This window comes from Artemia franciscana, chromosome 10 (assembly GCF_032884065.1).
Source record: "Artemia franciscana chromosome 10, ASM3288406v1, whole genome shotgun sequence".
NCBI classification, from domain to species: domain Eukaryota; kingdom Metazoa; phylum Arthropoda; class Branchiopoda; order Anostraca; family Artemiidae; genus Artemia; species Artemia franciscana.
The window spans coordinates 42,978,929-42,993,704 of record NC_088872.1 but is presented as its reverse complement, the minus strand read 5'-3'; the positions used below and the strand labels follow the sequence as shown (position 1 = coordinate 42,993,704).

At 34.3% G+C, this 14,776-nt stretch overlaps 1 protein-coding gene across 1 annotated transcript; it reads left to right on the top strand.

Moving 5' to 3' along the window:
* The first annotated feature begins 2,947 nt into the window (after positions 1-2,947).
* LOC136032217 (trichohyalin-like) lies at positions 2,948-5,182 on the top strand. The gene has a single exon (XM_065712429.1). The coding sequence runs from the start codon at positions 3,839-3,841 to the stop codon at positions 5,099-5,101; it is 1,263 nt and encodes a 420-aa protein (XP_065568501.1). The 5' UTR covers positions 2,948-3,838; the 3' UTR covers positions 5,102-5,182.
* The last annotated feature ends 9,594 nt before the right edge of the window (positions 5,183-14,776 follow it).

The following is a 14,776-nucleotide window of genomic DNA, read 5'->3' as shown; positions in this document are numbered from 1 at the left end:
CCGAAAATCGGAGGGCAACTAGGCTTCCTCCCCCGCTCTTTTTTCCTCAAAATCATTTGATCAAAATTATGAGAAAGCCATTTAGCCAAAAAAATAAACATACAAATTTCGTTTTAATTATTCCTCTGCGGAGAGCCAAAATCAAAACATGTATTGTATCAAAAATGTTCAGAAATTAAATAAAAAAACAAGTTTTTTAAATGAAAGTAAGGAGCGACATTAAAACTTAAAAAAACAGAAATTACTCCGTATATGAAAGGGGCTTTTCCTTCTCAACACCCCGCTCTTTGCGCTAAAGTTTTTTTTTACTGTTTTAAAATGTAGAGTTAAGAGAAAGAGTCAAACTTTAGCGTAAAGAGCGGGGCGTTGAGAAGGAAAAGCCCCTTTCAAATACGGAGTAATTTCTGTTCATTTTAAGTTTTAATGTCGCTCCTTACTTTCATTTAAAAAACTTGTTTTTTTTAAATTTAATTTGAAATAAGAGATCTGAGTTACGAGTTCATTCTAAATATGAAATTTCATTAAGATCCAATCGCTCCTTCGTAAGTTAAAAATACCAAATTTTTTATAATTTTAGAGAATTTACCCTACTCCCCCAACTCCCCAAAAGAGAGCGGATCCGTTCCAGTTGTGTCAGTCACGTATCTAAGACTTGTACATATTTTTCCGCCAGGTTTCATTACGATCACTCCACTCCAAGTGGGTTCAAAGATTTTAGGTTTCCCTCTGCACCCCCCCCCCCAAAGTCACTGGGTCCAGCAGGAATTCAAAATGAGAACTTTGAGACGCGATATCCTTCTAAATATCAAACTTTATTAAGATCAGATCACCCATTCATAAATTAGAATACCTCATTTTTTTATTAATTTTTCCGATTCAGCTGTCGCCCACTCCCCCCCCCAGATGGTCGAACTGGGAAAACAACTATTTCTAACTTAATCTGACCTCTGATACGCCTGTTAAATTCCATCGTCCTAGCTCATCTGGAAGTGCCTGAACTAACAAAAACGGGACAGACAGACCGACATAATTTCCGATCACTATAGGTCACTTGGTAAATACGAAGTGCCATAATAAAAAAAAGGTTATCTGTTTCCGTCCTGTTTTTATATATAGATGGAACAGAAACAGGTACTTTGTAAACAGAACAGAACAGGAAAAATAAAAACAGGTTGTCTGTTTCTGTTTGTTTCTTTTTTGTATAAACAGAACAAAAACAGATCCTTTGGAAACAGAACAAAAACAGAAAAAAGAAACAGAGTTCATACTTATTCTAGATGCGCCTGATAGATAAAATTGAATGCACTTATTTTGTTTTTATTTGCTTTAAAAAACCCCAAAACATACCCTCAAAGACTCTGGATGTTTGTATTTATTTTTGTCTCTCCATCTCTTTCAGTGCCTTTGTGTTTGAACGGACGTATGTTTGTCCCAGCGTCTGTCTTTGAGATTTTACTCTTTGTGTTTGTAAATATTTTTGTATCTCTGTATGTGCCTGTGGGTCTGATTTTCTGTTTTCTTGCCTCTCTCACTGTGACTGTGTTGCTGACCGTATGTTTGCTTGTTCCAGGGTTTGTCTTTGTATATTTGTGTGTCCTGTGTGTCTGCATATTATGGATTGTGCATCTTTCTTCTACGTGTTTGTAGTTGTTTTCGCCCCCCCCTCTCTCTCTCTGTCTCTCTTTCTCTCTCTCTGTCTCTCTTTTTCTCTCTCTGTCTCTGTACCATTGCCCCTTAGTAGCAGTTTGCTTGTCTCTCTCTCTCTCTCTCTTTCTCTCTCTGTGCCTATCTGTCCAGGTGGGTGTTTGTTTGTCCCCGTTTCTGTCTTTGTCTGTTTGTAAATCTGTGTATTTGTGTGTGTTTTGTCTATTTGTATGTGGAGGTTTCCTTGTCTCTTTCTCTATATTTCTCTGCTTGAATGTCTCACTGCCTCTTTGTTTGTCTCTCTCACTGTGCCTGTGTGTCTGATCGGATGTTTGCCGTAGTAACTTAGAGTAATTTATAGGCATAATAATTGATAGGTTTTCTAGTGATGATTGGTTTTGCAGCGGTAGCTAGTCTATGCTAGTCAAAACTACCTTAGTTTTGAAAATTAAGAATTACGGCAGGAACCTACATGGTAGCATAAGAAAGCTACAAGCTCTAAGAAGACTCTTTAAAGATTTTAACTCAGATCAGAGGATTCAAAGGATTTAATTGCTAACCGTTACACCATGAGAGTCTAATATGGTGCAGAATTCTAACAGCTGATGGGTGCATATACGGATTGAGGTGGTAGCTAACCACCACAACCCGTTTTTGATCTAATCTATGATAAGATCAAAAAACGAAGTACACTATTAGAACCAACTCTTAAGAAACACTTATATAGGAATCTTACAGCTCGTTGGTTTGAATAGCGAAGAAGACCTATTGGCTTAAAAAACACGAAAAGTTTCTTGAACTGTGATATTCTGCATCGACGGTATCTTTTGTTTCTTTTTTTCTTCCGCAGCTTGGAGGGCACTGAAACATCATAGAGAGCTGTTAAATGGCTCTTTTTAAAGGAAATTGACTTATTGAAAAGCGTTTTGTAATTGACAAAAACATTTTTATAATAGAATCAACATTTTAAAAATAAACTGTATCTTCGTGTACATGATTGATGAATTACGTCATAATCATTGGCTGTAACTATATACAACATAAATCTAAATTTAAAATTATGATGTTAGCTGCAAAGACATCAGTAAATTTTAGCATATTTTAGTTCAGAATCGCTAAAGTTATAATAAAAACTGCAAAAATATTTATGGTGTCTGAGCATTATAGTAAAGACCTCAAGCCCAAAAGAACTAAGCCCTGTGGTTCATTCATATAATACTCATTATTTTAGCTAGGAGGTTTTGTAATAAGAGTTAAATAAAGGATCGATGTATTTTACAGTAAAGAACGGACAGTAAGGCCCATAATAACTGAATACCACTAAAAGACTAAAAGTTTGCAATAAAACCTTACAGATAGAACTGAACACTGGCGTATTTTGGCTGCAACAGTAGCAACAAGCTAGTTATGATAATGGAAATTATTCTTATTATTAGTTTCAGTTATTTTAGTCAAAGGAGACAGAATAGCATTTCATGACTTGTTGGAACCCAAACTTAGACTAAAAATTCTTCGCAAGTATTAGAAACTCCTTTGTAACTTTGACTTCTGTGAAATTAGTCAAAGTAGAAAGTAGAAAGTAGTAGAAAATAGTCAACTTTGACTCCTTTGTAACTTTCTACTTTGAAAATAGAAACTCTTTGCAAGTATTAGATGAATTTGTATTGGATAAATGTCTGAACAAAGCATTTAATGAATTTGAAAATAATTAGCTAAGCTTTTTGAGTAAATTCAATGGGACTGAGTATTTCCCGTCGTGAGAAATATTGATGTTATCAATAAGCTAGAAGTTAAGTAAAAGCATGAAGTAATTTAGATAGCAGAACTATTTCTCATGACAAGAATTGCAGTTTTGTTAAATCATTCTAATATCCAAATAGCACAAATATTTACTAATTTTATATATTTTTTAAATTTCCAAGTCTTCTACGAATTTCAGTTACAAAAAACCTGTTTCCTATCAAGAATTTCAGCTCTTTAAATATTTGGGATTTAATCAATTAGACTTATTTTCCAAACAAGGCAACTTGATAAGTTTTAGCTAAATCCACAAATATTCACGAATAAACTTACGTTTTAAGATTCAAGAGAATATTCTTAATATAAACTGAAGAAAACTTAATCTGGAGTTTATTGCTTACATGCCAGTTGATACTAAAACATGGTATGAATCTATGAATCTTCATCTAAATACATGGGTATAACGCACGAAAGTTTTGAAAAACATATCTTTACTGGTATGAAACGAAATATTCAGGAAAAGGCAGCTTTCAATTTACCTACGTATAAACATGAAAAGAGCACGAGAGACACATTTCATGAAACGGGAAGGCAACATGACTATAATCAAGACCAGTTACGAGAAAGTGAAAAGGATCGTCACCATAAAACAGAAGAGAAGCAGCACACGCGACAAATGCACCAAATTCAAAATCATCATGGCCATCAGCAAGGGGAATCAGGAGAAAGTGAAAAAAATCGTCAATATAAGAAAGAAGAGGAGCAACAGAGACATCAAAAATACAAAATGGAAAGGAAACATGCCATTAAGCAAAAAGATTCACGAGAAAGTGAAAAGGTTCTTCGAGATGAAAAGGAAGTGAAGCAACACCGACATCAAAAACACAAAATGGAAAGCCGACATGACCATAAGCAACAAGAGTCAGGAGAAAGCGAAAAGGTTCGTCGATATGAAAAAGAAGGGAAGCAACACAGACGTCAAAAACATAAAATGGAAAGGCAGCACGGCCATAACATTGAAGAGACAGGAGAAAGTAAAAACGATCGTCGCCATGAAACAGAAGAGAAACTGCAGCACATACGGCAAAAGCACCAAATGGAAAAGCGACATGACAATAAGCAAAAGGAGTCAGGAGAAAGTAGAAAGGATCGTCGGAATGAAAGAGAAATGAAGCAAAACAGACATCAAAAACATAAAAAGGAAAGCCGACATGACCATAAGCAGGAGGATTCAGGAGTAAGTGAAAAGGATCTTCGAAGTGAAAAAGAACTGAAGCAACGAAGACGTCAAAAATATAAAATGGAAAGCCGACATGACTATAAGCAGGAGGACTCAGGGGAAAGTGAAAAGGTACGTCGACATGAAAAAGAAGAGAAGCAACAGAGACGTCAAAAAGACAAAATGGAAAGGAAACACGACCATAAGCAAGAAAAGTCAGAAGAAAGTGAAAAGGACCTTCAAAATGAAAAAGAAGTGAAGCAACACAGACGTCAAAAACATAAAATGGAAAGTAGACATGACCACATGCAGGAGGAGTCAAGAGAAAGTGAAAAGGTTCGTCGGCATGAAAATGAAGAGAAACAATACAGACGACGAAAACATAAAATAGAAAGCAGACATGACCATAAACATGAGGAGTCAGAAAGTGAAAAAGTTCGTCGGCATGAAAAAGAAGATAAGCAATACAGACGTCAAAAGCATAAAATAGAAAGGTGACGTGTTCATAAGCAAGAAGGGTTGGGAGAAAGTGAAAAGGATCGTTAACATTAAAAAGGAAATAAACTGCACAAACATACACAATAAAAAGGAAAGGTGACATAACCATAAGCAAGAGGATTTAGGAAAAAGTGAAATGGATCGTAAACATTCAAAAGAAGAGAAGTAACAAAACTCTAGAAGAAAGTAAAGGGAAATATAGAAAATTCCCTGATTAGTTTTTAAATTTCTTATTGAAAAAGGTGAATGAACCGAAAAAATATTTTGACCACCACCGATGCAGCGTCAGTTAAGGAATTAAAAAGCATATTTGAATTAAAAAGGAGAAAAGAAAATAAAAGAAAATAAAAGAAAATATCCGTAACAGGGAATTTACCGATCTGGTGACGTGTAAATGAAAGTCAAAAGCAAACAGTGGACGGTATTTTACGAAACTGATGTGTTGCCATCAATGATTGTTAAGCCCTTAAGAGAAACCACCAAAAGTAAACCACTTCAGGGTGTAGTCATACCCTGTCCTAGCTTGTCCTCCTTGTACCTAACTACTACTGTCCTACTTGTAGTAGTCAAAGAGTCAAATACTGTTAGTGGTTGGGTTCAAAAGGATCACTTCAAGTGGAAGCAATGGCTAAAATCTTGTTTTTGGCCACTACTGACGTTTTACTTCAATGGAACAACAATTTATTGCATTTTCTGGCATTATAGTAATGAATGAACTCTAGCTTATAGGAACTGAAATAAAAAAATAAATCAATCATACGTATTATGATGCAACACTAATATCTTTTGTTAAGATAATACAGCACAGGTATTTATTTTAAAGTTGCTTATCCGGGTATGGTACGTGGTTGCAGCAGTAGCTGCAACCTAGTAAGTGATGAAAACGTCCCACGGTAACAAAAAACAAGCCTGATCTCCCTAAAAAGGGTGTCGGACCGAAACAAAAAGTACACAATTGAAATCATTTATTTGACCGCTTTGAAAGCTTCATGCTGTGCTAACTGACTTTATTGAAATCTTTACCAAAACATCATGCATATTATTTATGTTGTGTGTGCATTGAGTAGACACCGCTTTGCTCAACAATTAGTGAAAAAAGATAAGTTTCCTTTGTTGTAAATTGTTTGTCAAAGTTACTGCTGATAATATTGTAGTTCATAATGTTTGGCAATGAAATATACTTACACAGAATGGTTTTACTTCGAATCTAATGAGTTATTATTTTATTTTTAATACTTTTGCCTTGTACTTTGGTCTTAACAAAAGATGCACCTCATCCTTTTCTTCAAAGATGACGTCACCGGTCACAAGGTCTTTACTAGTTAATTTTAACCTGAACATACGATGGATTATGTCTACCTAAAGGCACTTATCTATTTTTGCAAAAGATAATTTGTTAATAAAATTTTTTCCGTTATCATGGCCGCAGCGGTAGCTACGACGTAGTTTGAGGCAAAAACATACCATAGTAATAAAAACAATAGCCCGAAACTCTTACATATATTGTCCCATCAAAACCTAAAGGATACCATTAAAACTACCTTGTTCGAAAGCTGTATAAAGGAAATTTGCTTTCCCTAGGCTTGCACAATAAAAGATCAATTGGCCTGAAAAACAAAGAAAGTTGCTGCAACCACGATTTTCCTCATGGAAAGCAATTTTTTTCATTTTTTCTCCAGCATCATAAAGAGCTATTTAGTGGCTCATTTTAAAGAAAACTGCTACATTTAGTGCCTTTTGTAATTAACAAACATTAATTAATAAATAAAATCAATTTCTTAAGAAAAACTACATTTTCGTATACAGAATCGTGGCTGCAACAGAGGTGCCACTTGGAGGGGTCAGGGGTGGGCAAATGCCCACCCCAGATTTTCCAGTAGGGCCAAGACTTCCACCACAAAGGGCTCTATTCCGGCCATAATTACCCATTATGTCCAACATAATCCATTATGCTGCAGAGCCCATCTACCAAGTTTAGCTCAATAGTGCCCAATATATGTGTGCTGGTTCGTCAATGGCGTCACCAGTTAAAGCAGTGGCTATCCTGACAGTTTTCTGTGCCATCAATATGCAAATTAAGTACAGGAAAAATACTTCACTTGACCTTTCTTCACCCCTGCATACGGTGGCGCCATCTACTTTTTCGAACTTGGTGACTTTTAATCTTCTGACGAAGCCACCAGATGCTGCTGCCGTCCCTTTTTTTAGATGTTAGCACTGTTCACAGTAGAACAAAGCCGAGTGATATTTTCATCTTTTTTTTGTGTGTTAGTTTGTTATTTAGCATAGTGAAGCAACACAAATTAGCTGTTAGCTATGATGTTGTTTAAATAAACCTATCTCTCTCTCTCTCTCTCTCTCTCTCTCTCTCTCTCTCTCTCTCTCTCTCTCTCTCTCTCTCTCTCTCTCTCTCCTCTCTCTCTCTCTCTCTCTCTCTCTCTCTCTCTCTCTCTCTCTCTCTCTCTCTCTCTCTCTCTCTCTCTCTCTCTCTCTTATTATGTTCAAATGATTTGAACTGCACGCCTATTAGCCAAAGAGCGTAATTACCTGACGACCCATGGAGTAATTATGCTATTTGCTATTAATCATTGTAAACTTTGAAAGTAGGTTAGATTCATAATAAAAGTCTCAAGTTCTGTCAAATGCTCCATGTCCACCCCAAGATTTGGCCCAAATGCCGCCTCTGGGCTGCAACCTAGTAAAAGACAAACAAGGCCAATAGAGATCAAGCAAAACAACTTAAAGCTCCTAAACATTGTGTGTGACAGAAAAAAACATATTACATAAATTGTAATAAGGTTTTTACGGTTCCAACAACAATTCGATCTTTCGAATTGAAGCTTGAAAAGTACCTAAAAACTTAAAAATTCGTTAATTTTAGTTCTTAGTTCCAAATCTCTGAAGTGTAAATATAATAATAGTAAATAGCTGTAGCTACAACCTAGTAAAAGTTGAAACTCTGCCATTAGTAGCCAACAGTTAAAAAATACTACGCAATATTAAAGAACGATCTGTAGCCGATAGTAACTGAAGAATTTAAATAGATGATTATATACATGATAATGCAACTCAGGCTTATAATTCGACAAGATAGTATAAGCATAATAGCCTTAGAAAAATTGGTTTCCTCGTTTATGGTTACAGCTGTATCTGCAACCTAGTTAAAGGCAAACCGCTGCAATAACGAGGGAAATCTATTGGCTTGAAAAATAAGATAAGTTGCTTTAACTGCGATATACTGCAAGTATGGTATCTTTTTTCACTCTTTCTCCTGAAATAGCTTGGCACTGGAACATCGTAGAAAGCTGTCTAATGGCTCTTTTTAAAGCAAATTATTGCGGTTAAAAACCTTTAGTAATTTAAAAAACAATTTCTGAAATACAATAATTTTTTTTACGAAAAACTTCATTTCTTATGCTCAAGATTGATCAATGACATCATAATTGTAGGTTGCAGCCAGGTCGTCTCTTACTATTCCAATTAAGAAAAAGCCATAGGCTTTTTCCTGTTTGCGATTCCACAGCGTTACATTGCAAATGGTGAATATGCAAGATTCGTCATATAGAGATGGAACCAAGCGGTCTATTAGACATCTAATAATCTCCTTATAAATAGCGAGTTTTATCGGCATCTTGGTTGTAGATTGTATTTAGACAGATACGAGAAACAATATATTGATTAGTGATAATTTTTTTAATAGCTTGAGCTGTATAGCTTAAAAAGCTGTTTTAACGGCATATTTTTCAACTTTTGGTTACTATGTGCTGTAGTTCGTCTTTTAATAGATTTCCGCTAGAGCGACAACAATGATCTAAAGTAATATCTATTTTTAACGCATTATCCTGGTAGAAAAAAAAAGAAAACACGTCTGTACTACCCATGTCAAAAATTGATTTTCCTTGTTGTTAAAGGCAGGGAATTACAATTACCTTGTATAGAGTTTCCGACCATGCTGTTCCAATAGTTCACTTTTAATTTCGATCTTACTCCATTTTTGAGGGGTAACATGTTTTTTCCCAAATCACCATAAATTTGTTCACGTTAAAACGTTTATTGTTCAAATTCAATGAAAAAAAAATACCATCCCTGAGTAAGTGTCAAATGCCATTTTTTCTCATTAAGCTGTTTTTTTAACATATTTTTCAAATTGCTACAACTATAATTAAACAGCGGTCTATGATGCTCCAGTGCCCCACCAGCTACAGAGAACAACACGGATTAATAAAATGATTTTGATCCAGAATATGCAGTCAATTTTCCTGTTTTTGAAGCCAATAAAATCTCCTTGTTGTTCAAGCTAAGGGGCTTGTGGGTTTCCTTTTTAAGGGTTTCAGACAAGGCAGTTCAAATTGTATACTTTGAAGGTAGTATTGGTAAGATAAGCCTTTAGTACATGTTTAGGAGCCTTATACGATCTTGAACACCAAAAACTATGGTACATTATGGTGTTTTTGTGCCCTAAGGTTCAACGTTGAGTAGGATTTTTAAATTAATTAACGGAGCTCACAGAACAAACTAGCACTCTATATTATATTAAGTTGCATTCTCTTGCAATAACCAATCTTTTACAATAGCCATTTTTTTTATTTATCTACTAGAATATGTGTGTGTAAACAATCCTCAAAAAACAACTAATTTTGTAAAAGTTCTTAAGCCGAACTGCCCAGCAGTCTCGTTTGTTGTCTTTTCATTGAGGTTTACCTTCTTTTGTTGTTTTTTAAGTGATTTTGTTTACACTTTCTTCCTCAAAGCGTAATATTCAAAAATAGGCTGACCAGCCATGAAAGCTATAGCTGCGGAATAACTACGTAACTTTTGATGAGAGATTTTAGAGTAAGTCATTTTGGAATCAAAGGCACTCCTGTAATCCTAGAAATTATTTTTGTTAAAAAAAAAACATCATGAATGGCGAAATTCTTCAGGTTTCATTTTTCTATAGTATTTATTTTGGCAGTGAAGCAGTATATCTGTAGGGAAGCTTCTAAAATAACGTTTTATGCTATTGCACTCACCTTATTCTTTTACGGTAACCTTAAATGATGATAGTGATGCAAAATAAGGTAAAAATTTTCTGCTTCGATTTTTGGTCACCGATCCTTACCGCTATTCTGTCTGCTCATGCTCATGACATATTGCTCAGCTTTAACCTAATATGTAAGAAGCTCAGTGTGCTTGCGCATTCTATGAAACTACGAGAACTTCAGGATTCTAAAGATAATTATTATTCTCAAATTCATCAATTATTTCGATTAAATGAATCTATTTAATTGATTAGTGGGACTTGCAGGTTTTGGACTGTATGTTCAGGATTTAAGTGTACCATGGAACTTGTTTCAAATAATCATGATAATTACTTCAAGGTTGGGCTTGAATCACTTTTTAAGTTGATGAGGTTCGATATTCTGTCTATCTAAACATATTAAAACCTATTATATAGAATTTGTTCATAGAAAATTTGGTTCTTTCACCCTAAACCTAACAAAAGCCCAGTGTCTTGCTCAAAGGAACAAACAAAGCAAGAAAAAACTTATCATGTACAGCTTCACCGAAAACTAGGTTAAGTTACGAAACTAGGTGGATAATAACATCCTTTCTTTTTAAAGATACCAAGTCGATTAGATCTTCTTGTATTTATAACGAACAAAATAATAATACAAAGAACAAAATAACACACAATGAAATAGAACTGTGCTATTAGATTTTAAAGTTGCTGCTTTATTTAAGTATGGTGAGAACAAAATGGATTCAGAAACCTCATATTCTATACGCTATTTTGTATAAGGTTTCACCTTATTGGCGTTCCGCAAATTTGTTTTCAGAAATCTCTCTTGTGAACATAGGTTTTAACAATTCATTGTTAAAAATTACAGATAGCGCTAGTGGCTTCTAACATAAAAACAGAAGAGGCTGTTGAAGGCTCTTTAGCTAGCGAAAAGCTGGCTTCACTAGCAGCCCACGAAAATGCATCCTACCTTCGCCTGACCTGACTCATCTTAGTCAGTGGCTTGGGCCTTTGATATTCGCAAACTTTTTATTATGTCAGATTTTTAGTTTTTCTGTCGTTTTTTATACCCATGTCCCGTTTCAACTTTGAAAAATTGTTTTAAATAAATTATGACCTTTATATCTCGACTAATTTAAACTCTGGTTCAATACCAGCTTAATTATATGCTAGAAACTCATTCTCTATGTGTTTAAATGAAGCACTAGCTATTAACTTCATAGCTACATATTCATCATATAGCAAAGTGATTACATTTGACATATTAAAGTAAGGAAATTTAGTAAAAAGGTTCCACTGTTTATTAGCTATCACTCATCTTTTTCTAATTTAAGGAGGTAAAGTCAATGGCACCGGTGGAAAATTTTCTGGGGGGGGGGATCAGACGCAAAAATAGCAGTGGTGGCTGGGTGACAGGAAATATATTTCAAGATATTTTTTCGTAGGAATATGTTTATTTTTAAATGCTTCTAGAAAAAAAAGACTCAAATAAAAAGAGCAATTAAATTGCATTCAAAATGAAACAAAATACAGTAAATTTTAAACGACAGGGATTTCTGGTAAAGGGGTCAATTTATCTGATCGATAATATATTTAACTATTATGCATTTCATCTTAAAAGAAAATCCAACTCAAGTCAAAATTACAGAAGAATTTATTGATTCCATGGATTATTCCGAAAGTAAAACGGTTAAAAATAGGGATGAAACTTTTTAATTGACAGTGAACAGATATAAAATTATTTAACTGGATACTTCGAACACATATACAGTGTTCATCATCAGCAGTAAAAGTTTTACTGCTGATGATGAACACTGTATATGTGTTCAAAATATCCAGTTAAATAATTTTGTATCAGTTCACTGTCAATTAAAAGGTTTCATCCCTATTTTGAACTGTTTTATTTTCGTCATGGAAAGGCAGTGTGGCCTTCGAGGTTATCTATGGATTATTACAGATGTAGACCTGTCTTTATGCAATTTCCTAAGCCTTAGAATAGTTTACAGAAGGAGTAGAGATACTCAAAAATCGTCCTGCCTGGATAGATACGTTTTGATTTTACAACGGACATGTAAAATGCACCTCTTTCATAACAGGGCAATTTTCCCCCTCAAAAATATATACATCAGTCAAATTGCAATCCAGCTGTCAAATTGACCCTTTTCTTTTTATTGTCCTATTCAACTAAATAAAATGAACAGGTTCAAAAAATTTTCGGCACAAGAGAATCTTATCAAATAGTTCGTGATAAAAAATTGGAATTAAAAAATGACTTGGGCCAATCTTCACCAAAACTAAAAATGCAATCCTCATGACAATTGCTACACCGACCATATTGGCTTTTTATGCCAATTCTAAATATAAAAAATTCTTCCCGTTTATTGTTAAAAATCTGAGTTTATTGTTATAAAAACTGAGTTTACTGAGCTTATGGTTTATTGTTAAAAAACCACAAATCTGAGAAAATTTGCCTGATTTAAAAAAGGGGGAGACGTCCCCAAAAATGCAAGCGATCTTATTGAAAATCCCTTTATTAGATTTATCATATTAGAGAACCCTGCCATAGAGGTTTCAGGCTCCAACCTTCAAAATGTGGAATTTCACTTTTTTTTCAGAGGAAACATAGTTGATGCTTATTTATTTGTTTTTTTGAATCCAGTTGTAATTGTATCAATCCAAAGGTCCAATATATTTGGGAGGGAGCTCATATAAACGTAAATTTAAATATCTTTTTTAAGTGACCATACAGATTGGACCAGGAGAAGGTCTTGTTTTCTGCCATTTTAGGACACTAAACTACGAATCTACCCCAAAGACGATGAATATGCAATCATTTTAAAATTCTGAGATGTTAATTGATTCAAAAATATCAATAAGTCTGTTTTAGGCTTCACAGTTGCAAAAGAAGTAATACCACACGGTGGCAGTACTGGATTCAACCAAGTTGATTCGCCTTATTTGTAATGAAATTAGGCTATGTTTGATGATTTAATTGCGTATCTGCTATAATGAGGGGGGTGAGTCATTGTTTAGTTGGGGGCAGTGTAGATTCCTAAAAAACTACATTTTAATGGACAGACTGCTTACTGATAATGCACAGAGGCTTCAGATAAATATTTAAAAAGGTAGGGGAGGGAGCAAGAATTAATTAGAATGTTTCGCTACACAACTAAATTGTTACATTCCCATAGCTAACAGCACAGAGGTGGTAAAAGCAAGGCAAACTACCATCAGACCCGGAAAAAAAATTGGGGGTGGCAAAAATACTGCTAGGAACTTAGTTTACAGCGATTTTGTATGCTAATATTTTTCTTTGTCTATTTATAGTAGGTACATCAGTGTTTTTAAACAAATGTATGTAATACATTTATCGATTAGAAAATCCCATGGTAAAGAATGTGATGGCTTCAGTTATATAGAAGATCAAAAGTCTCACAGAATTTTCATCCATAAAAACAATAATACTCCTTTTCATCGAACCAAAAATCTTCAGTAGTTATATTAACAAGGACTTTTTACCAAAATTTCTATTCATCGCTAATTTTTTGAGTATATTGAAATTTTATCAAAAATTGAAATTGCGAATTCAAACGTAGGATGGTACAGCTCAGCATAGGATTGTTGATTCACTCATTTTAAAAGCAATTAACCAGGGATTCAAGGTACCGGTACCTTAGACTATATCTTGGTTAGCCCTGGGTATGATTTAGAAAACAATCGGAAATAAAATTAAAAAAAGATCTTTCCAACTGAAAGTAAGGAACAGATTTGAAACCTATTTGAAAAGATTATTCCTTATATGAAGGGGCTGTCTCCTGCTTAGCTCCTTACTCTTTAATGTGAAGTTTGGCATTTGTCCAAATTTTTAAAGAGAATTTTTAATTGAAAAAAAAAAAGATCTTTCAAAGCACTAAAAAACTTTTGTTTAGTGAGCAAGGTGTTGAGAAAAGGGCAATCCTCCTTGTATTTTGAATAATTTTGATTTGTTTTAACTTTTGAGTTGCTCCTTACTTTAAATGAAAACCCTTTCCTATTTGTGTTATGAAACTGAAAAGTTTTATGAATACAATACTTTTGGTAGCGCTGAAAAAACGGTCAATATTTCATTGATCTCTTTTTGGATTTTGATAGGTAATCAAACAGTTCGTGGTAATGAACTGTAAGTAAGGAGCGACCTGACCAATAGTAACGGAAACTCTAAAAAACGGAATTTTCATACCAATAGAAATTTCAAAAGAATGGACTTATTATGCTGATTCCAAATATATTAGTTTCATTAATTCAGTCTTACCCATCAAAAGCAACTAGCCTGATAAAATTTGTCTGATTTTCAAAAAAGTGGGGAAAGACCCCCTAAAATTCATAAAATTTTTAATGAAAATCACACCATTAAATTTAGCGCATCAAAGAACCCTACTATAGAGGTTTCAAGCTCATATCTGCAAAAATGTCGAATATTGTAATTTTCACCACAAGAAAGATCACAGATGCGAGTTTTTTTTTCAGTGGTGATCTCATCGATCAAGTAGGCCCAAAAAGTCAGGAAAGGGCTTATCCTAACTGAAATTAAAAGTTCTAGGACTCTTTTTAAGTAATTAAAAAATTAGAGGGCAACAAGGCCCCCTCCCACGCCATTTTTTGAAATCGTCCGATCAAAATTTTGAGATAACTAT

Coding starts and splice junctions, on each gene's coding strand:
- LOC136032217 (XM_065712429.1), top strand. CDS start 3,839: ATGGGTATAACGCACGAAAGTTTTGAAAAACATATCTTTACTGGTATG.